At 43.7% G+C, this 27,925-nt stretch overlaps 1 protein-coding gene across 2 annotated transcripts; it reads right to left on the minus strand.

Annotated features, from left to right (window-relative positions):
* On the minus strand, nt 1-27,566 carry sertad2b (SERTA domain containing 2b). Of its 2 annotated transcripts, none has more exons than XM_076160939.1 (3): nt 27,358-27,566; nt 11,116-11,285; nt 1-3,755 (listed from the first exon to the last, which is right to left on the minus strand). In XM_076160939.1, the coding sequence occupies exon 3, from the start codon at nt 3,749-3,751 to the stop codon at nt 2,453-2,455; it is 1,299 nt and encodes a 432-aa protein (XP_076017054.1). In that variant the 5' UTR covers nt 3,752-3,755; nt 11,116-11,285; nt 27,358-27,566; the 3' UTR covers nt 1-2,452. The 2 variants fall into 2 exon arrangements, with proteins under 2 accessions (XP_076017054.1, XP_076017055.1); XM_076160940.1 differs by lacking the exon at nt 11,116-11,285 and having other exon boundaries at nt 27,358-27,386; nt 27,485-27,508.
* Between the last annotated feature and the right edge of the window lie 359 nt (nt 27,567-27,925).

Genomic DNA, 27,925 nt, shown 5'->3' on the forward strand with positions numbered 1-27,925 from the left:
TGATGTTTGATCAAATGGGAGACGGAGCAGCTGAAAACCAACGTTCAAGGGTCTAAAGGTTAACATCACATGGTGCAGTTAAACAGATATGTTTTAGGGGTTATCGATTCCTGGAATGCATGGACATCACTGCGTCGTGATAATTGACAGTTTAAGTGGATTTCCGGGTGGATTTTTTTCCCCTTTTGATTTCCCACATTAGCTGAGTACAATAGCTGAAATCGAATTGATTTGCAGCTAAGCGAGGCCGTTGCGGCAAACAAAGCCAAGTTGCAATGCAATTATCCTGTTTGGACCACAAAAAAACATGCATTTGTTAAATTAAAATCTTTCGGAAACTACGTGGTCCTTTGGACTTGTGACATCTATATGAAGAGGGAGATTCTGTACGTCTGCAAATGAGGTAATGCTTTGTGTCCACTGCAGGCCTTTTCATTCTAGATGAAGAGATCAGCCTGACTGTTTACATTTACATATTTCAGAACATTTAAATTGTCCCTTCAATGTAAAACTAGTTACATTAATAGGAAACAAAATGAATAAAAGGTCACTTTAAAAACACAAGTTGTACCTTTTGGTATCAGGACAGATCAAATAAGTCCTGAAAAGTGTGATTTTGTGCTAAAATGATCATCTAAAGACTTAACAGTGGACACATCACCTGAAGAACAGATCGTTGCTACCATACCATCACAAGTTGATTGTGTGTTATCTGTTGACCTTCAAAAACCTCACAAGCTGCATCTTCACTGCTGCATTTTGCATTTTTTCTCTGACAAAACCATGCATAGCGGATCTGTGCAGGGGGAGTTGTGTTTTCAAACTAACAAAGCATGGCGGCGATACCGAGTTAAATGTCTGATTTGGGGTTTTCACTGGGCAGGAAACTCACTTTCAAATGATTGCCAACACAGCGTGAATCAAACAGGGATAACATATCTATGAGCAGCGGGTCTCATCACTTTACCACATAATGTGCATAACTAAGGGGCAATTTAGAGGTGTGTGTGTGTGTGTAATCTACTGCATGCTGTGCTGCAAGTGGTCACTCAATTCTACAGTAAGAAAAGCAACAAACTCATTTCTAATAAAATATTGAGAGTGCCAAGTCCTAATTACTAATCTTTCTCTTACATTTTTGAGAATTTTCAGTCTTACACTGCCAATGGAAAAGATGTGAAAGCTTTTCTCCTAATGAGTCCAGTTGGTAGATGAACGTTCCAGGTGAGATTGGGAGTTTCTTTCCGGATCATCTCCACCTGACTGGGAGGTGAGAGTTTGGTGTCGCTGCTGCTGCTTTCCGAAGCACATGCGTCCAGCTTTCCTGTGGGCACAGCTCATTTGAATTCCGCTGTAACTGAATTGGATAACCAGCCCCATATGAACAAAATCATGCAAAATAGCATCCAGCACAGTTATGAGGCTGCCGGTAAGAACATTGACCCCAATTGAATCTGTAGCCTTGATGTGTACGAGAACAGACATCTCCTTCTTCACCGAAACGACAGGACCGCCGAAGAAGATGAGCCGGTGACGTTTTTGAGATTCTAATTCCTGAAGCGTACTTAAATAGCCGAGCTAATAGAGAGCGCACGGGTAAAACGTAGCATTCCTCATTAAAAACCTTTGATGCTTGCTTCACAAATAAAGCAACAATTGTAATAAGATAAGGATTAAATAACAATTATTATTTGATCATGAGAAATTATCTTACTAAATAATAGTTTTTAAAAGAATAAATTAAAAAAACAAAACATTTAGGGAGTGACCTCTCTAGGCTATTACAAAAAAGAAAAGAACAACAAATATACAGACACGTACTGGAAACAAGATTAATTGAAGAAGTGGTCAATTTGAAAGGCACTCAATCTGCTAAAACCCATGATTTCAGTGTGTGTGTTTGTGTGTGTGTGTGTGTGAGTGTGTGTGTGTGTCTGTGTGAAATCTATCTTCACTTGTATTTCCATACTTGTGAGGTGTAAATGTCCTCACATTAGGATGATTTTGTGAACCATCATTGGTTTCTATTTAACTTCTCAGGGTTAAGGCTTAGGTTTAGCTTCAGTTTGGAACCGGGATTAGATTCAAAGGTTCGGGGAATCAAAGTAGTCAATCGAGGTCCTCACAAGTACGGAAGTACAAACTTGAAGTGTGTCTTTGTTTCCCAGTTACTTCATTTCCTTTTGTTTGGAAAGGTGAGCACAGTGCATGCACAGTGTTGTGTAGTAGTAGTAGTAGTTGTTGTTGTTGTCGTAGTAGCAGTAGTACTAACTGACATCACCTTTGTTGCTTACAATTACCGACTGTTGAAGAGAGTTTATAAAAAACATTAAAACAAACAACCAGGAAAAAGATCTTTATCGATCCCTGTGATGTCATTCCAGTCTGTTTTTTCGGGCTTGAACTGTCTCTGTGTGTGTGAGGTGGTGGTGGTGGTGGTGGCGTCTGGGAGTCACGAGCCCACCAGCACCTCCATGATGTGGTCCAGTTCTGTTAGATCGATCTTGAAAGGCTGACTCGCTGAGACCTGGGGGGTGGGGCCGCTGTACGGAGACGCCAGCGATTTGAGGAGGTCGTCGGCCGACACTACCGGCGACAGTTTGGTGAGGCTGCTGCCCGCCGCCACGCCTACAGTCCCCGCTGTCGTACACGGGTCAAAGTCATACATCGACGTGTCGATGTCGGCGAACAGGACATCGTCTAGTGCCAAATCTGAGAGAAACCCAGATGGCGAGGAGGGAGAGGGCGGGAAGGTAGGAGCGGAGGTAATGTCTATTTGAACTCCAGGGGGGAGGGGAGGCAGAGCATCCATTGGCCGAAGCTCAGTGGAGCGCCCTTCGACTTGCAAGGAGCCAGCTGTCTCTGGTTTAGCACCCATGGTTCTGCAGTCTCTGGGTGGGCTTGTGGGTGCCGGGGAGAGGGGCGCTAATTTGGAGGGCTGGGCGAGTTCTGAGGGAGCTGGGGAGGTAGTCACGGTCGTAGTATTAGCTGCTGCTGTCCTTGTTATGGCTGTGGGAGGACCCAACTCCATGTCACTCAGTGTTGTGGGGAAGCTGTCATTGGATGAGGCAGGCACAGGGATCCTGGGGGACGCCTGGCAAAGCAGGGCCGACGGTGACGGCAGAGGCAGAGGCAGAGGCAGAGGCAGCGGCGGAGAAGGCGATAGAGGAGGAGTGGGCGGGGATGAGGAGCAAAAGGCTGAGTCTCCGCCGTCCTCCTCCAGTAAGGAGGCCGGCGTGAGGCAGGCTTCCAGAGGGGTGGGGCAGGCCTCCACAGTGTTGGGGCACGCCTGGGACGCCTGGCAGATTGGTGGCACAAAAGGGTGGGGCGAAGGCGGAGGAGCCATCGCCGGCATCAGCAGCCCAGAAGGCTGCGTTACCTGCGCAGACAGAACGCCAAAGGAGGACGGAGGCTCGCGAAAGCCCTCGTCCATGGGGTCGTCGGGCGGCGGCGAGGGCGGCAGCAGCAGAGGCCGCAGTGAGCCCTCCTGCTTGAGTTCATCCTGGATACGGCGCAACATGTTGTTGATGAGGACGCGGCGCTCCAGGCTGGGCTCGCTGAGCGGCCGCTGGCTGTACAGCTTCATCAGGGAGATGTTGAAGATGGTCTGCCGCTGCAGCGTGTACGACACCTTGGACAGGCCCTCGGGGCACAGGGAGAGGCCCCCTCCCTCCACCGATGGCGCCAGCGTTTTGCCTTCCAGCCCCTCTTCATCCTCGTCCAGCTTCCGCTTCGCACCTTTACCAAACATATATCTGAGGAGAAAGCAGACAGAGGAGAGCCGTTCAGTCACTCTACCAACATGTCAACCAAAATGAATAATTGATTCCTTTCTTGGGCCAACAGGAACAAATACATCAGTTTGCTCTTAATTTGTCATTATACTGCCCCCCCTTAGGCCAATCATCGATAATGCTCCAAATCTGATACATCTGATATGTTAAGCTTTCTATGTGTTTATGGAAGGAACGCAACAGTCCTGGATTATCACCGCAGGATCTCTAACATTCTACCTTTAATTTTCATATGCTCGGAATCTTCCCTTATTTCTCCCACATACTGAATATTCACCGGTTAAGTTTATTTACCGCATGCTTGCCACAATAGAGGAGTTTATAACAACATTGTACATGGAAACCTAGAGCAGCTGCAAAGGGAGCCTCACCGCTGCATACTTAAGGCCAGGATACATATACAGACACACACACATGCACACACAGTTAGTTATGTAATTGCAGTGTTCCTGCTGTACTGCAGGATCATAGGCCAGATTTGAAGCCCAACCCCCCCAGTCACCTCCCTCCCTCCCTCCTTCCTCCTTCCCTATTAGAATAGTACACTGAGTTATGTAGTAAGAGAAGGGGGGGGGAAGGGGTTGGTAGGTGAAAGATATACGTGAGGAAATCTATCAAACTATCTGCGGGCATCACGACTGAGCAAATTAAGAAGGAGAGCGAGAACCGAGTCAAGAAAGCGAGCGGGCGAGAGAGAGAGAGAGAGAAAGAACAGGCTTCACTGCAGTGTGTTTGACTCTAATCCAGGCTGACAGGCTCATGCAGCCAGTTGCTGTCTGCACGCTCACATGTACACTGCACATGCGCCTCCACACACACACACACACACACATACGCACACACACACGCACATGCGCACACACAGAGGAAGTGCAAGCTGCAGGCCCAGTCACCACGACTGGTTGGTTGCCATGACAAACAGAGTCAGCTGGGAATTCACCCAAAGAGATGACAAAGAATGGGATGGGGAGGAGGAGGAGGAGGAGGGGGGGGGGGGGTGTTGGGGGGCAGGAAGGAAGAGGAGGAAGATGAAGAGGAGGAGGACGAGGAGGAGGGAGGGAAAGGAGATGTGAGAAGAAAAGGACATGGAGGAAGAAGTGATAGATTGTAATTGGTCAGGAAAAAGGTAGGAGGGAGCGAGCAACACTCTCTCTCCTCCCTCTCCTACAACTACTGCTGAGGCTCACCACTCGCTCGCCTCAAAAAATGTTTGCACAATGGCATGTTTGCACCTGGTGACTGAACCAATGACAACGCTTCGTCCACTTCCCACAAATATTAAAAGTGAAGCGCGTACAAATCCCAGCATGCCTCTGTGTCACATGTGCTGTAGGGACCGTAGGATGGCTCCCGCTGGCCTTTGTTGTTGTTGTTGTCATCGGGGCATTTGCAATGTTATTTACATGTGGAGGTATAGAGCTTTTGGTCTCAATTCTACCACCTTAAGCTATTCTGTCGCTGATGTTGAAGGAAAAGGTGCCGATATCCCCCAGGCTGACTGACAGGTGATTGCCGGGAAAGTGCCGGGTGGAGAAATGTGAACAGGAACAGCTTAGCGACGAAGAGAGAGAGAAAGAAATGGAGATAGAAATTCAAAAACACCAGGAAGATTACTTCATCAAAGAGAGGGAGAGAGAAAGAGAGGGGGAGAGAAAGAGGGGGAGGGAGGCAGAGAGAGAGGCAGAGAGACAGAGGGAGGGAGAGAGAGAGAGAGAGAGGGAGAGCGAGAGAGCGAGAGAGAGACAGAGAGACAGAGAGACAGAGGGAGAGTTTTAAAGCAGTTTGCGGGTGTGTGATTGAGGGCTTGAGCAGCTGCGCATGTCTGACTCACTGACTCATGGCGGGTGTTTAGATTCTCTCTCTCTCTCTCTGGCTCTCTCTCGCACACACACACACACACACACACACACACACGCGCACACACGCACACACAGTGTAGAACTGACATACCAGAGGTGCCCCACCCCTTACATTCCACTTCATTATCCTCCTCTTCCCTTTCCTTCTTTTACCTCTTCTCTTCTCCAGCCACTCACTCCTCTCTTTTACTCTTACTCTTAGTTTGCGGGGCCCAAAGCCGCGTCGCCCACGCTTACGGGCCCCATCCAGACACGAGCGCGCGTTCTAAAAAAGCTCGACGACAACTGCACCTTTTAAGAAGAAGACAAATAAATGAGTTGTGATAAAACGCAGGAGGGGGAGGAGAAGGAGGGCTGCAATCTTAAAATGGAGCCACGGTCTTGATTCAAGGTCACCGTGACAGCAGGATGGACTTAACACAGCACTTTCCTTACTCAGCGGAATCTAAGCGGACTTGCAACGCGAGAGGAAAAAGAATTCGGTTTTTGAAAAGTTTCCGCCCCATCCGATTTGTGGTTTTTGAAGGTCAATGCCGATGCTGATATTTCCAGATTAAAATGTCCGTAAATCTAACAACATCCCAAACACTGCGCCTGCCACAAAACAATATAACCAACCACGGTAACAGCAGCATACTTAGATAAACAGTTTAGTTCAATCCGATCAAAATAACACTCCCTATTACAGCATCAAAACATGATCAATAACTCATCTGACATTCCTATTCACAGATATTTCCCTCTCATCTTAAGCTCTTCACAAAACTGTAACTGAGGCCAAATGAATGATAATCAATACCAAGGTGTCCCGGTTGTTTACGGCGTTTACTGCCACTTCAAACATACCCAGAACACAACTTCTGGAGGGGGAAACATCCTTAAAATACTCTTCTACTACTCTTCTTTGCTATAGCTACGGCCTAAAAATAAGATAACGCATCCCGATACAAATCCAAGAGATATTCCTCAAAAATATGCAAAACGACACAAATGAGCAGCTTCTCTCATTGGTGGGGACGTAGGTAGGACGTGGTGTCACTGAGAGGCAGATGTTGAGGAAGCGAGTGCAAAATAAGATAAGGTGATGTTAAGAGTTGACGATAGCTTCAGGGAACCGGGCCATTGTAGTAATAATAGAATAGTAATCACCTTAATAGAGGGCTGGGACATGTAATGCAAGATGAATTCTATGAAGGAGTGATTGCAGAGTTTAAAGAAGGCGTGTTTTAGACTTTCTGAGGGTGTGTGTATGTGTGTGTGTGTGTGTGTGTGCAAGTTCAAGTGTGTGTTAGTCTATCAACTATGCCTGCAAACACATATTGCACACTCGGACCAGCCAAGCCTATATTATTCCAGGAGCTGGCTGTATTATGCGTGTGTGTGTGTGTGTGTGAGCGCGTGTGTGTGTTGTGCAGTAGTGCAGTGCTAGTGGATGGACTCTGCAGTGATATTATGATCCTGTAACCGGATACGCTGGTTTCCATGCCTGGGCTGCACAACCACCCCTCCCCCTCACCTCCGCATCAGGCTATTTCAGGTTCTCTGGGTTGCACAAAGTATGGACACACACACACACACACACACACACACACTTCGCAGTGACGTGAGGTAGGCGACTGTGGCTCCTGCGTGTGTGTGGTGTCACATGAATTTGTCCCTGCGAGCATGTACACGGGAGACGCGCTGTAACACAATGTGTGGCTGCGACCGTGCCGGCGATATGCCTCTCCCGCTGTAATACATCCAGATCAGGTCAACACACACACACTCACACACTCAAGACACACGCACACAGTGTACAATTAGTAAACACATTCCTGACAAAACCCAGAGGAAGAGCTAGTTGTGGTGTGTTGTCGTGCTTGCCTGATCAGACGTGCCACACTCAATAACCCTCTACACTTCAACACACAACTAAGATAGAGTTACCATGGCGGACATCGTCATCGTTACTACGCACACTGCTGTTACTATTACTACTGCTACTTCTGTTACTATCACCCCTACTACAACCACCACGACTACTACTGTACAAATATTATGATTTTGGAATTACATTTGGAGCTTCTGCATACATTCCTTTGTTAGAAACCTTCCTTCAACCATCACAATGTGTGTGTGGTGCATGAACAGTATGGTGACGCTCCACTATTAGATGACATATCAAGGGAATATGACTTGCCAATATGGCCACAAATACTGTGTGTTTAAATATTCAAGGCCAAACGAAGTGCATGGTGTTTGAATACATCGAAAACACCTTAAATATACTTTCAATTTTTTCGTCTTCTCATTCAATTTTGGAACTGCAAGATAAGAGGGCAGCTGGTATAGAAGAGTAAAATCCCACGTGTGTACAACAATGTGTGTGTGTGTAGGTGTGTAGGTGTAGAGGTGTGTCTGTCTGTGTGTGTGTGTTTTCATTGGAGTGATAATAAACATGACACACATGGCAGAGGTCAGCTGAGTATCAGACGTGGAATTCACTACGATCTCTTACGTAACGACGGCGGCGGTTACGAAACATTACGGCTTCTAACGCACAATACGCTGATATTGGACTTTATAGGATATTACATAAAGGTCATATAGTTTCATTTATTGAGTTTTTTGATGGAAAAGTGACCTGATTTTGTCATTGATCTTTCAGTATTTAAAAAGACAATAAGGATTATATACAAATATAATCATTTTGATGTACTTCTGACAGTCAGATTGTGGTTTAGATAACTGAAATTTGCAGCGACTGTGAGTGTTAGATAGACTTTACCTCAGATCATTAACGTTACAAGCAGAGTAAAGCAATAAAGAGATACAGGAGGGTTCAAAGGGCACAGCCAAGTGACCTCAGTCCACTGTCTTTTGATCATTCTTTAAATGGCCTGTGTTGACAATGACTTCAACAAAAAGAAGGCCCACAAAACAAATATATCCAACAGAAGACGTTTTTTTCTCTTTGTTTAAATTTACATTAAATGCTTCCATTCCTGTGTTTGCTTGCTCTCACAGTGGAATCCTGATTTTTACTCATCACTGAGATATGACATCAGCTAAAGGGACAATCCGCTGCTATTACAAAAGGATGATATCCATCACTGTGAGCGTCATGCAAGGCCGCTCTGTTATCTATCTCATTTACAGACACTTTCACAATGACACACAGAATGAGTGTACTTATTTGTTCTGCGGCCACATTTGCGGGAAGGATTAGTATTTTGCATTATGGGTATCAGCATATTCAGACACGTCTTACTCTCTCTTTCACACACACACAGACACATACACTCTTATTGCTATAAATAAAAAAAGGCAGAAGAAGAAGAGAGCAGATTTAGGTCAGCAGACGTGTCTCCACGCTGTTGAGCTCACTATTCTTTCCAACAAGCCTCTACAGGGAGAAAACACATCTTTGTGCTTCTGGCGACAAAACCTCAGACACACAGATGTCAACAAGTCTGACCACTGCTTGCAGCTTCCACCATATTACTGCAGGATCTGCTTTATTACTGCAGTATCCACCTTATTACTACAGTATGTGCCTTATTACCGCGCTATAGTATCAGTCTTATTACCACAGAATGTATTCCATTAATTACAAGATCTACCTTGATGCTTCAGTATCTAATGTTTTACACTGTACATCTCTTGGTACCGCTTCAATAATGTGAGTGTCATTGATATCATGCAGGCAGCACCCTCGTTACTTCAGTAGCTTTTTTTAATGTAATATAATATTTTTTACCTCACTCAGAGCCTTATTGCTGCGCTGTACGGCTTAGGACTCCTGTGTGTTATTACTATTACTATTATTATCAATACTTAAAGGTATCAGTATATATCAGCCTATTGCATTGATCTCATACAGTTTCACAACAGAACACCATTTTTACAGCTAACTGTTTCGGCCTGAGAGAGCGACAATAAAGCAGACCACCTACAGTCGTTTGCTGAATGAAAACAAGTGTTGTGGTTGACACAAACTAAAACTCACTTCTCCCTTTTCCTCCTGAGAACCTACTGTGCATGGTATGTGTTCAGGATTTAGTCCTTGGTTTGGTTTTAGTGTTTTAGTGCCTAATAGCACTCCCAATCCTTCCAGTCACAGTTGTTTAACGTCACATGATGTCACCCAGGATGAAAGAATGTACAAACTTGCTGAGATGATTCCAGACAGACACGCACGTAGAAGCATTTGTGTTAAACCCTTATGTCACATCAAATCAACAAAGTCCTTCTCAGATGACGATCACTGAGATAAACTGATCGAACTGGACTCTGCGGCCTGATATTAATCTGTTTTGTGGATTCTGGTTCTGAGAAAGAAGGAACCACTGAGCTGGCCTACCTGCCTGCAGCTTGTGGATCACAGCACAGGAGCAACAGAGCAAGGAAGCGGCGAAAACACACTGCCGTAAGAGTGAACTGTTGTGTTGTGGGGGCATGTTACGAAACAGAGGCCCCATCCACTCACCACGGCACAGCACAGCAGCGACACACTGCTTAACACACGCACCACACACCAAACCACCTCCATTTTCACTGAAAAACACTTGACTGACTGACATTTAATAACCATTTGTGCAAAGTTTGGATATGTGGCATGCACTGGTATTACATGTCACACACATCACATTCAAATACATAGACAAGTGTTTGAAACTTTCTGAATCAAGTATCACCTCGGAGCAAACAAACACATTTAAGCAACACTTGAGACAAACTAAAACACTTACATATGTTATTATGTGTAGAAATAAATGGTTTATTACTTAAATCGGAGTAAAATTTTAATTTAATATGCATGTTGCTTACTAAATGCTGTACACTATTGGTTTGACTATTGATAAAACATTAATTTTCTTCATTAATGGGTTTGTTTTTGACATTTTGATATTTCTATTCTCCATAGGATGAGCGGGTTCTTAAAATGCCAGCAGAGTTCCTCCTTCCACAGTTTGAGAACCACTCGGCTAACTGACCCTTAACAAATGAACATGAAGTCTATGAGCAAAAATAAGCACAATTCTGATTCATGTTCTTCGCATTTTGAGGGAATTTCATTGAACTTTTAAAAATAAATTCAACTTCGATTCGTTAATAATTCCAAGCGCGCCGAGCAATGATACCAGTTGTATTTTGGGTTAAAAGTTTGAACTCGGAGACATTTTTCGTAGAAACAACAAGAAAAGTGACAGAGGTGACTTCGTTCTGTAAACTGGAATGAGAATTCGACAGAAAACTGAGGTAAGTAGATGTTTAGAGAGAGAAATATGACCAAATCCAGCCCATTTAAAGCTAAAACTTCTCCAGCTAAGCCTCAGCCCACACACCGCTCTAACACCAGCCCGGACCGCGTCTATTATTCATTACAAATAGGTTCCAGTGCGGAGCCGTAACGTCGTTCCCCGTCGCGTTTTCCTTCGTTTTTCACGGCTCGTAGGAGGCACAGAGAGGGGACTTACCACATACAGGTCCGCCGGAGCTTCATGGAGAAACATGAGGGTCTTTAAATCGCACCTGAGGGCTACAGGGAAAATACAGGCTTACTCTCTGCCGGAGACTCCGTCACACAATGGCGCTGACAGGCAGAGGAGAGTGGCTCCGCTCAGAGGAACACTGCCGCATTCACGGGCTGCAGGAAATATAAGGTTGTCACACTCCAGCGACACATGTAGCCCTAATACTTGGCGGAGCGTTATCTAAGAAAGACAAGGTTGGGTTTTAAAATACTGCAGTGTGTTTGAATATATACATGCTTTATTGCCAAATATTGTATGTCGACATTGCAAATCTTTGCACCTTCAGTGGTTTACAGAACGATGCGGCTCTTCAGCTTTTTAAATGTAATATTTCATTAACTGTTTGGCTGCAACTTGCTTTTAACTAATATTTCTATTTTTGAGGATTTCTTAATTGATGCTTGACTACATGTGCAACTGTGTACCGACGTTGTCATTTGACTCTGAACCTTGACAACACAATTGATTATGTGTGATACATTATTAATAAATCTGATATATATTACATTAATAGAAACAATAATATAATTTGGACTGTGTGTTGGTAAGTGGGATGGGATGTTTTAATAAAACATATATATATATAATAAATGATCTAATGGCCTCGATCACTGAGATCCTTTTATGCTGCATGTGCATTCTAAAAGTGCCTTGCCCTGGGCTTGAAGACAACAGCTGCAAATATGACACGTAGATGCCTATATTTTATTCTATACTAACAGTATACACAGCAGATTTTGACAATCGCTTTGCTTAAAACACCAAAAACATGACCTTGAAACATTTTTGATTAAACCAAATTCCCTACAAACGGTAACCTGCAATGGCAAGATCCCATTCATTTTTTTTCTTTTTCCTGAGATCACATTTACAAAGGGTACTTGAAGGCAACAGGAGAAGCTGAAACCGAGCAGCTGCCCTGAGAAGTGGCGTCGTCAATTTTGCTCCGCCCACACACACATACGTACGCACACACACGTACGTACGCACGCATACAAACGCACGCACACGCGGGGAAAGTGAGGGAGAGAGAGCGAGAGAGGGTAGTACAACGAGCATTCTCTCCTTGCCCCCCCCCTCTCTCTCTCTCTCCCTCTCTCTCTCTCTCGCTCTCGCTCTGTGTAACGCTAGTTAACTGAACATCAACAACGCAAACAACTTGTTCAGCTGTAAAGTCAATGTCACTCCCACGTTTCAATGAAGTATGTAAATGGTGTTTGTTTTGTGTTGTGCTTTACTACAAAACGTGCATCACTCTCCTTTACATTCACAACAGTGTAAACTCAAGCCAACGCAGAAAATCTGTATCCAAAACATTAAATATCAGCAAGACACATCGTTTGTCTGCATCCAATGAGTGATCATTGAATCGGCCTTTATTAATTCCTGGTGATTAAATGTTTCTAGAAATAATGGACCGTGGTGTTTAATTAGTGATACCCGTCCTGCTCTGCAGCAGATGGCAGAGTGACGTCCTGTTAAGTCAAACAAAACACAGCCGAGTCTGCTCCATTCAGACAAAGCGACACTGGAACATCCCAGGGCAGCCAATCGGCGTCCATGTGTGCCCTCAGACCAGTGGGATGCACTGAAACTCTTGTTGTGGATTGTGTCTTGGCAAATTGCAGAAAGCCAAATTTATAAAAGCAGCATTCAAACAACAAATGCCGGTGACTGGTTCATTCCTGACAACAGGGAGGTGCCAATCCTGCGGTATCAGAGCTTCATGCAAAGTGCTTAACCTGTAAGAAACCTCAGCTGGATTGTGGCTAATAACCCTGCAGTTTAGCTGAGCCACCCCAAGTGCACGTAAAGACGCAGCTTCTGTGGCCATTGGACAACTGATTTTAGTCCTGCGTTCATCTCTTTGGACTCTGAGTTGAGTCATGAATGCCGAGCAGCGAGGAGTGATGGCTCTAAATAAAGATTTCAGGTCAAAAACAGGAAATGGCTCAGTGAGCAGGGAGGGCAGGGCCATAGCAACACCAACTGGAGAGCTGCACCCACAACATCCCTCCCTCTCCCTCCCATATCTGTCTTTATGTATTTCTCCCTCACTCTTCTTCTGCTTCATTCTCAGTGTGCCCGTTCACCTCTTTGTCTTTCTGTTGCTTTTCCACTCTCATACCTGAAGCCACACCTGTTTCCCCATTTCTCTCACATTCTGCACATTAATATTTTTTATATCCAGATGATACATTTACAAATATGGGCAAAGTGCAGTCATATGACATGATCGCACCTCAAAGGCTGATTTTTGTGATGCATTCTCTTCCCCTGTGCATGTATCAGCATGTGCGCATCTGTTTGTGTCACTATCAGTGCGTATGAGTGTGAATCTGACTCATGGTGAGTTCACTGGTCCTACTCATCGGTACGTGAGTCTACACGTTGCTTCCGCCCCTTCCCCATGTTGCACCTTCGGGTGGCAAGGCGCGGGATTATGACTGTCACCAGAATTAGACACCCAGCATCAAGTTCCATTTATACTTGCTGTAACAAAACACACACACATACACACAATATTTTCATATTATCAAGAGCTTTAATTTCACAGAGACACATGAGCAGAATGAGCAGAGAATCTCCAAGGTGACACACACCCACACACATTCACACAAAGTAATCCAAAGTGCTCAGAGCCATTTAACTCATTAATTTGTTGCATTAGTTGTTAAGTTGACGCAATGTTGTACATTTAACCTCTCTAATTATTCACAAATGAAGCAGTTGTACTTGTACTTGTACATAAATTATACTTACTGTATTACCATAAGCAGAATGATAAGGCATTTTGTTTCTATTGTGTCTATTCCAAGTATTTATTCAACAACTATAATAAATGCTATTTTCCTTAGAGTTGATGGCTTGTTGGTGGTAATGTAGTTACCTTAACTTAAACAATAGTGCATCTACCGTAATACTGCAGAACCTTGTGTTTATGTGTCACTTGCTCGCCACAACAAAGACCCAAGTTGAATTCCAAGGTAGTGATACAAACTGGTATTTTCTTGTTTTCTGGCATATATAATTAGTGTTATTGATTTGTGTTAACCTCTCAAATTGTGTCCCTGTCTTGTGAACTGTTGTTTAGAAAAGGCCCTTTTACCCTTTGATGACTCCAGATTTTTGGAGCATCAGACAAACGTAACAAATGCCTGTTGTTTTCTATTCAGAAAAATAAGACAAGAACGAAACAGAAACAGAAACAGAAACAGGGTGAAAACATGCACGTGTGTGTATGTGTGATGGCAGATTTGAGGAGGTTGGTAAGAGAAGAAAGGAACATTATAAATGTGATTAGGAATGGGTGTGGCACAGCAGCCCAACATGGGAAGAGAGAGAGGGAGAGGGAGGGGGGGGAGGCAACACACCAAATACTCCCATCTGCTTTCTTTCCCATTCTTTCCCCTCCTCTCTCTTTGTCTCCCTCTCTCCCATTCTATCCCATTCCCTTCGTCTCCCCCCTTCTCCCAGAATAACGTTGACGAGGCCTTTCCCCTCCGCACAGCACAATGAACAATCACAGCTACAATTTCTGGTTTTGTGTCTTTATTATTGCCTTTTAAATTAAGTAAATTAATTCACACAAACACAATCCCCCCCCTTCTCTCTCTCTCTCTAACGCAGACTTAGACAAAGCAGGACAGAACTCTCCCTCTCTCTCTCTCTCGCGCACTCTCTCTCTCTCCATTTGTCAACACACACCTCACCACCACCCCCCTTCCCTCTCATTTCACTGAGACTTCAAACAGTTCTGAAGTGGCTCAACTCACGCACCTCAAAAAGGGAAGTATGAGGAGCAAGTGGGCCTCCTGCCACTCTGCCATTTTACATAAACACGCTCACAAAAAATGCATCTGCGCCGTCTGGGCTCAACCACTTCCACTCGAGTGGTTTCTCATAATGTCACTGATCTGGCCATTTTGGCTCATTCTGCTGTGACGCGCATCAATTGTCGTGAAGCAAACCCCCATTATGGGATGAAGACAATATGAAAACTATTGTATTATCAGAGATTTGAATTGAGCTTTCCTTTCATTTAAAAGACATAACTGAAGTGCAACCTAAAGTTTAAATCCAAAGTCTAATAAGTAAGATATTGGTAAACTATATCTTACATGCTCTCACATAAGTCTATTCTCTATACATATGTGGCAGATTTGTCTTTTATCCAGTATACAGAAAATACTCATATCTAAACTAAAGATCTGGTAACTACTTATGTTTAGGTCCATTAGTTATGGTCGTGACTTAATTACCCCCTTACCTTGACATTTCAAACTATTTTGTCAAGCTCACGAGTTAATTATCTCATTACTTGGATAACAAAACCTGCCATTATCACTGGAACCATTTGCATGAAATTATGAATTTGTGGTCACAGGAAATGTTTGAGATAGTAATATAATTAAATCATTACCTCACTATAGAAACATAATTATCAGTAATAATGAGACCATTAACGTGTTATCGTGACATTTTTTAATCTATAGATCGTGAGATACTTAAGTAATGACATTGAGATGATAGACCTAGAAACAAAGGCCTCATTGTATTAGGACATTTTGCATTGACTTTGATTACGATGGCCAAACATGTCCAATTCACTGTCACAGTACATCATTTCCTGCTTGATCATGTGATTACATGGCTTGGATGTGACTTTGGGCCATAGGCATGGGATTTATAAGGATTCATTCACTTATATGGCCACACAGACCGAGAGAAAAAAAACTTGGTGAAAGGCTGAACATGGCCCACTGAAGAACCAGTCTTAGTTTGGGCAGATCCAGGGAAGAAACCTGGGAGGAATGATTGTTTTTAACATTCTTGATACATTTGGAAGTTAATTGTGACAGCCATTTCTTCTTCTCTGTGGGGCAGCATAGTGAAATCAAGGGCAAGAAGCTCCCTGTGTCAAGCGTGCTCCTTACTATGTGGAATTTCCACATTCCCTTCCGTGTTTGGGTGGTTTCCTCCAGCTGCTCTGGTTTCCCCCACCAACACCAAAAACACATGTATGTTCGGTTAGCGCTCCCGACTTTTTCCTGGACCAAAGGCACTCGAGTTCATGCATGGAGCTGGACTCTGGGTGTCGCAATACCACTGTCCACTGCTCCTGATAGTGAGAATGCATCAAATGCCTGGGCGTGTGGAATCAGGGCTAGGGCTAGGCAACTAAGCTTGCTTGGCAATGGTGGAGGTATGCAACGAGTACCCTAGTATTCATATGATTTGCGATATTATACATATTTTGAGACATTATATTCCTTCACAGAATCACTTCCTAACCTTTGTTCTTCTGTATGTAGATTGGATAGCATAGAGAAGAGGAAACATGCAAGCAGAATTCAGTCTGGATCGCTCAAATGAAACATAACATTCTGCAACTAGTTTGTGCCGTGACCAAGAACATGGGCGAGGGACGCAGGCAGAAAGTGAGAGACAGAGGGGGGAGAGAGAGAGAGAGAGAGCAGACGGGAGAGAGGGAGGTGTGTTTACTCATGACTGTGTGACGCCTCCAGTGTCAGGTGACTTACAGGAAAAAGTTGTTGTTCTCTCTCTCTCTGTCACTCTCTCTCTGTTTTTCGTTTGTGTCCTTTCGCTTTTCTTTTTTTCATAACTTTTGAAATGTTATGTTTCTGTTCTGAGTCAAGAAACAGGACAAGTCAAATCAGAAAAGCTTCAGTTTACACACAAACCAAATTCACACGGTGATTAATGACGATTGAGATAATGTATTGGATCTATACTTGATTACTATAACTATAAAACTGCTTAAGAGTTAAGAAAACTAACTTATATACAGTATAAGAGCCAAAGGCCAGTTGAGGCACTACTAGCCACTGTATTAAGCATGTGCGCTCATAAAAACACACAGTGCTGTTGTATGATTTAATGACTTTTGGCTTTTGGCTAAGCAAAAAGGTTTAGCCTAACCCCTTAGTGTGTGTGTGTGTGTGTATGTGTGTGTGTGTTTGTGTGTGTGTGTGTGTGCGTGTGAATCCATCCATAGCAAAGTGGTGAGTGTGACACATTCCAGTGGGACAACTCACCAATAGTTTCGCAGTAGACGGGACACAGATCCTCTGTCCTCTGGGAGAAACTTAACAAAAACACATTGACGGCAAAGAATTCAGTTCCCACAATCACTGCAGAGCTGCTGGCAGAGATTTGAAGATTTTTTGCTGCACAATGTGGGTCACAGGTTTGCTCCATGCTGAGTAGTAATGGTAATCGCAATAGTAAGGATGATGGCTGTAGTGTGAGTGGGAGTAGTGGAAGGATGTAGTCATAGTAAGGACAGTAGTAGTAACTGTGGCAATGCGTAGTAGCAGCAAAAGTAGTTTTGGTCAAAAAATAGAAAGAAGTACAAGAACTTATGCTCACTGTGTTATCCTAATTGTGTGTGTGTGTGTGTGTGTGTGTGTGTGTGTGTGTGTGTGTGTGTGTGTGTGTGTGTGTGTGTGCATTCCTTCCACTGCATACCTTTGTCGTCTGGCCTCTAACAATAAATTTTGCAACGTTTTCAAAGTGCACTTCAAGTAAAATTCTGTAGCGAGATACTGTAGCTGAAAACAGGAAGGTCATTAATCTTTAGCAGAAGCCCAGCCGCGGCACAAAGAAGCAGCGGCTTCATACACCAGCAGCCAGCGAGTACGCTTCAGCTGGTTATCCGTCTTCTCAGTTTTTCCACCATCTCGCAGCTTCACTTTACTAACCTTTCACTCCTGTCGAACCGCAACACCCGCTGGGAGCCATTTTCCCCCTGTAGTGTTGCCTCGCGCTCGCATTTATCGGCGATGAATTCCAAACGATTCACAACAAGCAGAAAATTTTGGACAAGAGGACGGATAATGAAAAGGTTCGCTTGTACGTTTAAATGTTGCTGTGAAAGTCCAGTGGAGCAGAAAGAATAACTTCCAAGTCAACTGCTATTATGCTACTAGTTAAAGCAGTAAATGACGGTTAGAACTAGCTAGCAAGCATCACTACGCATTCGCTAAATGCTATGCTATCCAGCTCCAGACAAACGAAAGCACCTATCTATCTGGACTGTCATGCCTAACACGAGACACTTTGCGATATTATTATATATATTTTCTCACGTTCACTGCATTATTTGTGAAAAAGTAACAATGTCGGATTCTTCAGACTGACTGCACTCGAGATAAACAGCTGTTCGACCCAAAGCACATCACCGCCGCCATTAGAAGTACTAATAACTGCTGGATGTAATGTATATCTTATATTAATGGTAAACTGTAAGTATCGCATAACTACATATTCAAGCATACAGCACAAAGGGTTTCAAATGATTGCTTAACGCTTTTAGTCTGCCAATGTCACTGGGGCTTGGATTCAACCTGCATTCATTTTGTTATATTGAGCTCATTCTGTCACTCAGGATCAGAAACAATATACTGTTGTTGAGAATCTGTGCTTTCATTCCGGTGCATTTTAAGTCATAGATTTGAGCCAGTATTTGCAGCTACGGCCCTCTGCAACATCCAGGCTGTGTGACTCGTGGGATACACTTAGAAAATTGACACTGCCGCTCTGCTGGGTCTATGACCAAAAAAAGTACCTCAGAGCAAGGCCGTTCAGACACAAAGTAATAATGGTACCAGCGGTTTCTGACTCTGCTCCTCCATCAATCCATACATACAACTGTTGCCTCTACATCCATCTAACCTGAGTGTTCTTTGGGGGTGAGACTGTGGTTACAACTTGGACGGACTGGCGGTCTATCACACACACACACACACACTCAGAAATTACAGTATATGACTCATAAAGGTGTAAATTAGTTACATTTACAAACCTATCTAGTCCGGTAGCTAAGGAGAAGTCTAATCAGCAAAAATAAGACCTGTGGACCTGATTACTTGACATAATCCCATTTGTAATATTGTTTCAATTTACGTAGCAGCAAGTTGTCCACTTTTGTTTTAAACACAGTTACCAGTCTTTATGATAGAGCACACTTTAATTGTCTTAAATGCAAAAGTTTTGTTGGATACATCAGAATACATCACAAAACAATTGCAATCTTAAATTGTAATCTGAATGGACATCTTTAATGTAACTGTAATCCCGTTCCAAAGGATTCCAGTACTTCCCCTGCTGCTGCCCTCCTACGCCAGACCAGACTGGCTGAGTCAGCTCAGCTGCTCTATCACGATTCAGCCTGACACACTTTGCCTCAATCCACCGCCACCCCCACCCCCACCCCCACACGCACACAGACACACACACCCACACACCTTACTTCATGAATCTCTTCCTTTACTCTGAGCTGCATTTAAAACATCTTAAGATCTCTCATTATGGTTTCATGAGAGTAAAACACGCTCTATTTGCAACAAGATATAAACTGGACCCGGTCTCTCTCTCTCTCTCTCTCTCTCTCTCTCTCTCTCTCTCTCTCTCTCTCTCTCTCTCTCTCTCTCTCTCTCTCTCTCTCTCTCTCTCTCTCTCTCTCTCTCTCTCTCTCTCTCTCTCTCTCTCTCTCTCTCTCTCTCTCTCTCTCTCTCTCTCTCTCTCTCTCTCTCTCTCTCTCTCTCTCTCTCTCTCTCTGCTGGCTGCCTTCAGGGTAGCAGAAGGGAAGTGAATGGCCTCAGCCCTCCCAGCTGGTCCCATCACCCAGCAACCCAGTACAAAACAAAAGAACACACACACACACACACACACACACACACACACACACACACACACACACACACACACACACACACAAGCATATAAACAGGCAGGCAATATGCACACACAGACAGATTCACTAGGAGACAAGTATATGCACGTTCTTAGACACATGCAGACAAATATGCAGATGAATGCATACACGCACACACACACACACACACACACACACACACACACACACACACACACACACACACACACACACCTTTGCCCCCCAAAATCTCATCAATAAACACAACCAGCCAGCCAGCCAGCCAGCCGTCCCTTGCAGACCCCCACCAGTTACCCATCGTCCCCTCCAGACTCCCACCCATCATCCCTCCTTCCAGTCCCACCCCATCACCCATCATCCCCTTCTCCCCTCCCCAGCACCCTTTCCAGACAGACACCCAGTCCTTTGTCCACACTTCACTTAGCAGGCACACACACACACACAAAACATATTTGAGAATAACAGATGAACTTGTGTTGTCCAAAACAGCAGTCGACACAAAGCCCAGAATAAATGCAACGCTTGTGTGTGCAGTGCTCTCTCTCTCTCTCCGTCACACACACACACACAAAATCTGCAACCATGCCCCAAAACCGTTCTTGCTTGTTATTTCAATTTATGTAATTAGCCTATTCATACCAAATCACAGCACAGGGAAATGGTGGCAGTTATATGTACCTCTCTTACACACACAGAGTATCATCTGTCTGCAATGTGATTGTCAGTGATGTGAGTTATTAGTTATTGTCTAATGAAATCTTACAATTATTCACCTAATCTATACTGCAAAGCAACATATTGTGTATCAGATAACCATGTGCAAGAGTGAGAAACACACTCACTCAGTAGGTGGCTGCGTGTACACTTTTTGAGAGGAAGAGAAGTTTTGGGGGGTAAGCAAACAAAGCACGATGTTGGTTGAGGACAGTCTACCAGTGTTACACATGATGTCATCACCCACCTTTTTTCATTGGGCTTCCACGAGTGGGTGTGACGAGTGTGACGCTATCCCACCAAGATCTTATCCTCCTCCTCCTCCTCCCAGGACAAGGACTTCCTGTATTTCTTATCGTGAAACTATAATTTGTTCTTTCTGTTTTCCACAGGTGGGTCTATTGCTCACTTGGTAACTCAATGTCCAAGAAATAAACACAAACACACATTTATCGGCTAATAAAACAGAAATAATCTTGCAGAATCAGATAGGGCTGAATCTGTCGAGCAACGACCGGAGAGGGAAAGAAACAAACTGGACTACCAAATATTCTGTTTAACTTTGTGCCTCGGCGTTGGTGATTGTGAGCCAAACCAAACCAGAGAAACATGTTTCACTTCCAAAGCTCCTTTACCCAAAACCGCTCAAACAAACAAATGCAGGGAAAGTGAAACGGAGTGGACTTTTTCTGGAAGCAACACAATGTGGAAAACCTGAGGGTGTGAGCAGCTTCTGCATGATTCAGGAACATTTTCGCAAATAAGATGGAAAATTGGAGAAAACCTATCTGAGCTAAATCTTGCCTAGTTAAGTCAGAACCCTCCCAGACATTCAGTATGATTACATGCAAGATTAAACTTTGATTATGCTGCGTTTAAAGGAATACATCAATCTTATTCAAACATTGTGTATACACCATAACATGATGGAAATCAGCACAAAGTATGTTTATTTTGAGTAACACAACTGGATTATGTGATGGCAAATTGATGTATTAGTCAGAGTTTGCATTTCCTCAACAGATGCATCCTATACTGCAATTACACAGCGAACCATGTATACTTTTATACTTCAATACTTTTTCTGCATACGTTTCACTTGGACAAATAATCTGTTTATCGAGTGATCAGTCGCGCCCAGTCCAGGCCAGACACGGTCCAGTCAAGTCTACTACAGTCCAGCGGTCTATCCAGACTGACACTGTCTGCTCCAGAAGGTCTGTCAATAATCCCTCCAAGGCAACCCAGGCTGGTCGGCAAACTGGCACATCACAGAATCACTCCCAGAAAACGTCAGGAACCACAACACAGCACATCTACCAAGCACAAATACTCACACACACACAATCCTCGCAGACCAGAGGGATGCATCCACTGTCCATTAATTATTTACCAGAACAATCCACTGCCAGCCAAGAGTCATGAAAACTGGTCACACCCACATATACATACACACACACACACACCTATACACACACATACACACAGTTCCTTCTCATGTGTGTACGATGTGTTATTTAAATCTTAATTTCCTGTGTCAATAAGATAAGATAAGATGTTCTAATAAACAGACTTAGTTATGTAGACTAAGTTCTGTTGTTTTAAACAGTTTTAAATAGTTTTAACCGTCTTTGTCATTAGGGTGCAAGGCAGCAGAAGTAGACTTAACTAATATAGAATACACATGCATGGCCAGCTGTGTGCAGTATAAACTGTTACGCTTCAATATGTACACCCTTCTTGTTTGCACACAAAGGTCAAATTATAGTATTGCACACATCATCATTCAGTCAGAGAGCCAAACAGTAATCTTACCAAATGCTACTTTGCACCACTGACACGGATATCAGCCACTAGAGGGGTTGCCAAGCTGACACAGCACCGTATAACAAAGTATATAATCATTAGGTCATAATCATGCAGCGGCTGGGAGCCAAATATCCTAATATCACATCTAGTCTGAGAGCACAATTTCATCAATTCCGTAATCAAAATTCATTAAATGTCGATTGAGAATGAGAAGAAGGTATCTGTAGTGCACAGAGACACAAAAGTGTTGGCGGCGCGGTTTTTAGAGCCTAATGTTGACCTATCGAGTCCCATTCATTTTGACTGGTAGCTTCAGAGGCGCCCGTTTGCATGCACCAGCCGACGCTGTTGAGCTTGGAACTGTTAGGGTGAGGCGCAAACAATGTGGTAATAGGATTCAGGTTTATGAAAATGAACTTATCCTGAAACGGTTCCTCTCTCATTTCACATTTGCCTTGGCTGAATCTCATTTGCTACTATACTACTATACAAAAAAGGCATAATACACACCAGTTCATTCTTTGGATACCTTTTGACTGTTTGGTAAGACAGTGTGAAGTGCAACTTGTAGAGACTACCGGGCCAATAATTGTGAAGTTTCACTAATATTTCAGTGTTAAAATGTTATGTTGGGTGAGTATTCCTTACAAGCCAACCTCGTGATTTAACAGTTTTATTCACGCCTATTCACCCGGCTGAAACCGAATGATCGACTGTATTTGGCTGCAGTCCAGACGACCCATAGGTTCTTCTTTGAAATAAGAGCAGCCCCAAAGAACAATGGCTTAAATTTGACATTCAAAACTGGGGGAAGCCATCAAGAGTTAAAGTCTGTGAACACAAAACTCCACGGATCTAGAGCTGTGATCAACACTTCTGTTTATATTGACCATATACAGTGCATGCACACAGAATTCAAGACCCACAACCAACACTACAACACATCCATCTACCCATCTGACAACTGGGGTACATGGTGTTTTGTATGCTTGCTTATTGCTGCGTGTCAACAATAATTCATCGGCTGAAAATTACGCTGATGCTAAAAAAAAAAAGAATAATCGTGTTCAAAATGATTTGTTCGCATGATGTTGAATTCTGCACCTTTCTACAAAGCATTCAGCAGCATATTCTCAGTGCCTCACACACACACACACAAAGGGAAGGAAGGAAGTGTGTGTGGGAGGGGGGTATTCCGAAGGACAAACATGATGTATCATGGACTCCACTACAGGTAGTGGAGCAGTGAGTCACTGTGCCGAGGGAGGTAATATGATCGCATGTATGACACCAACATCCTGGGCAGAGTGGGGCTTCATATGTGTGGGTTTGATTTAGTTTATTGTACAGTGTTTAGATGAGACTCTCGCTCTCGCTATCTCTTGCTCTCTCCCTCTACATATACAGTATATATATTTATGCACATACATAAACTGAAAATCTGTCTATCTATCCTCTGAATGTGGGTTTATCCATCATTAATACTCTTTATTTCTATTGGCTCCGGTTAAGGGGCCTGCTCTGCAAACGTTGCTCTTCTGACATCCGATCACCTTGTTTCTGTGTGTGTGTGCGTGTGTGCGTGTGTGTGTGTGTGTGTGTGGTATACTGTATGTGCTTCTGGTCTTGGGAACATGTTTGATCTTGTCTCTTCCAGACCTCTGAATCCAGCACACAGTTATTCACTCGTGATTCCACATAAGGGAACATTCTAAGTGAATTATCAGGCGTACTGCACATCTAAGTAAACTTCTTGTATGTTCATGTTCTAGTAAGCCAGGCATTTAATTGGGATCAAAACAGCTGCTCCAAAAAGTAAAAACGAAGATGATTTATCTGTTCTGTTGCAAAGTAGCTTTAGAATTAAAAGGACAATCATCATTTCAAATCATCGTTTACTTCAAAAAGTTGAAAATAGAACACAAAATCTTGGGAGATTCTCTGCTATTTTAGAGGTCTCTCTCCCTCACACACACACCCGTACATGCATGCACACACACAGGCCGAACAAACTCTAGTACAAGAGAGAGAGAGAGACAGAGAAGGAAAGAAGAGAGAAAAGGTGCTTCTTGCGTGAATAATGAAAAGCAGGTCAGTGCCTGAAGGGGCGGGGAGATAGAAAACACTGCACTCAAAGTAAAGGCAGAGAGAATATACTGTACAGCTGCACACACACTCACATAACTATACATACTGTACGCTACTTCACTACCGCAATGGTGGATTAATGACTGAGGGACGATCTCTGCTGACTCGCCACCTTTATTGTGCCCTCATGTTTGAATCTGCATTCACTCTTAACATCACAAGATCAAAGATTCTTGGAGAAACACATTAACGTGCATGTTAAACACACATGTTGGTAATGTAGCTTCATAACCGGTAACACTGAGGTGCAGGATCTCCACTGGCTGGTCAGAAAGCCCTTGCACACTACAAATGTAAAGGGATTAATCTGATCTCAGGCTTAGCAAACAGAAGTGAAACACACTGCTTTTCCCCGAAGTCTCTATTAACAAGCTTAATACAGCAGATAACACACACACAGAAACAGACGAGAGGTTCAGAGGTTTGAGTTTAGTGGATAACCCTGCTTTCGAGGAGAAATTAGAGGGAATACCTGGTCCCAGTTTGAGCCGATGCAGCCCAGCAGAGTAACACCAGTCCTGCTGATGGATTATTAGGTGGTGATGCTATCATCACAGCCGCTGTCTATTTATAGTACACAGAGCTTTCTGTCCCTCTCTTTCAGTCGCTCTGTCAGATTCTCCATTCTGAATGCCAAATGCAGGAAGAAAAAAAAGGTCAGAAAAAAAACAGAACCAGTAACCAGCAGTTAGTGGTTTTAAAATGGAAGAAATAGAGCACCTGCCCCTGATCTTACACGTAATATCACTCTGAAGTGCTTCAAGTTTGCTTTGTGTAACAATTATGCACAATTTCCAGGATCATTCATACAAGAATTATGTGGATATTCTCATTCAAAGAGGCTTTTAGAATGAGTGAATTTGAGTTTAGTGTCGTGTTCAAGGACACTTTGCCCCAGACACACGGCTGTTGTTGGAACCGAGCCTGAAACCTTTGGGTATGATGACAGTCTTTCCAAGCGGAGGGTTACTCTGCCTGCACCGGCCACCTGTCTGAGGTACACAGTCACACTACGAGTGTTTGAATCGGAATGTGCGGAGTAGTTTAGTTGAGTTCTGGAGCCTAGATGCCTCAGTGTTTCGGTGAACAGTCACTGACGCAATGATCGACCACTACTGAGACTTGATTCTTGAATGTATCACCCCAGTGTGCAGAGACAGAGACAGTAAATCATGAATGGCAGCTGATGGGCCACAATGTCTGAGCCCCGGGCTGGGAACACAAACAACCATTGCACCTTAATCTGGATTATCTGATAAATTAGAAGCCTGGTTGCTTCTTTAATCCTGCATAGAAAAGCAGCCAGCAGCCCCACAGACATTTGAAGGCAGCCAGACAGACAGAATGACTGATGTGCTCCCATAACTACAGACGTCTTGGAATACATTTTACAAGAATGCTATGCATACCATCAGATTAGAACAGTGATACACACCATAAATAAAGGAAATATACAAAGTAGGCCTGCCACAGTGACTCCTGTTTCCCACCTGTGCCGCTTACGATCAAAACACTTACCGCCATCTGCTAGATGGCACAATGCCGCACGCAGGCAAGACGGCTGTACTTCTTACTTTGATTTTCTCATCGTATGCCGTTGGGACAAGAAATCTCCCATGTTGGCAAATTTAAGCAGCAGTATGCTTCTCCTGGTGCATCATGTCCAACCACCAGTCATAAAGTATACAGAATTTATTTTTGCTAAGGCAGCAGTGTGTGTGTGTGTGTGTGTGTGTGTGTGTGTGTGTGTGTGTGTGTGTGTGCGCGCACGGAGCTGTGTTCATCTGGCACCACACCATGCTCAGGTGTGTGACACTCCTGTGTGGATGTGTGTGTGTGAGTATGGGCACTTCACGTGTGCATCGAAAATGTTGATGCAAGCACACAAACGCACCACACACTTTTCAAGCAGGAAAGCTTGGGTGTAGTGGAGCATCAGTGTGTGTGTGTGTAAATGTGTGGTTATATAATGCAGACTTGGAATAGCGGCTAGCGGAGAGAGAGAGAGAGAGAGAGAGAGAGAGAGAGAGAGAGAGAGAGAGAGAGAGAGAGAGAGAGAGAGAGAGAGAGAGAGAGAGAGAGAGAGAGAGAGAGAGAGAGAGAGAGAGAGAGAGAGAGAGAGAGAGAGAGAGAGAGAGAGAGAGAGAGAGAGAGAGAGAGAGAGAGAGAGAGAGAGAGAGAGAGAGAGAGAGACCGGGTCCAGTTTATCTAACCCCGTCAGCTTCTGCTCCCTCCTGCGTGGACGCATTCTCACATTGAACTCCACGCAAAATACAACCTCTAATTGATCTCTTTCATTGAAACAGAGCCATTTCTCGTGGGAAATAAACAGAGTCAAAGATTAATCATTTCAGCACACGAGTAAGACGCAAGATAACACATGTTTTTTTGATAATGTAGCGGAAGAATGCCGGTATAACGCGAACCTATGCCAAATTGTGAGCTTTTATAATAACAAGTGATATGTTATGTATGCTGAATGAAAGAATAGATTCTGAAAATTCTATAAAACATCTGAATAGGCGTCCTAACACGTCTGTACCGCTACAATGAGCTTGTCAGAGAGGAACAGCGGGATTTTAAATGGAGTTTGGCGGCACATTGAACCCACCTACGCTGAGCTTTTGCTTTTTTTCCACGTTGACTGAAGTCTGCAAGTCGGAGAGGACTGTCAATGTATTCGATCGTGCAAAACACACACACACGCGTAAGTTTTGTTATTAAAGATTACTTTCTGCAAACGTACAAGACCGATAAGCAAACAATTCAGCGTTAAATAGTGAAGAGTTGTGGATGGACTTTAAGGCACTCACCCTGTATGGCAGATCCGTCCAGCACGGTGCTAAAGTAGAAAAATTAAAATTAAGACAAGAAGTTGCCTTTTGTTGTCGTTAAAAGATCACCCCGTTGCTTGTCAGGATGTTCTAATTTCCAATTTACCCCAAAAATCAGCCGGACCACAGGCTCGGTCCAACGTCTCCAATGTCACAGATCAGAGCCAATGCGAAGTCATGTAAGAACAGCCAGTCTTCTGCTGCGTTTACGCGTCATGGGAAAGACTGTACATACCACGCACAACTCTGCTGGCAGGTGGTGGGATTTACCTGGTAGTTCATTGTAGTTTTCAGATTATATTGTACAAATATAGGTAAAATAAGACCCAGAACTCACGTCAGCTGTCGCGTGGGAAAAATTATATTATTATATTATTGGATTACATGAAAAAGGTTTGTGCACTGAAGTGGTTTAATGTTTTCATTTATCTCAATAAGAAGGTTATATTGTTTGATACAGACACAAATCATTTGCACTAAATGGTCATGGTCAAGGGCATTTGTCTGATTTCCAGTAGTACTAACGCCTAAAACCTTGTAGGTACGG

Source organism: Genypterus blacodes, unplaced genomic scaffold, assembly GCF_046128005.1.
Source record: "Genypterus blacodes isolate CSIRO-AG114 ecotype Tasmania unplaced genomic scaffold, CSIRO-AGI_Gbla_v1 ptg000108l_1, whole genome shotgun sequence".
NCBI lineage: Eukaryota > Metazoa > Chordata > Actinopteri > Ophidiiformes > Ophidiidae > Genypterus > Genypterus blacodes.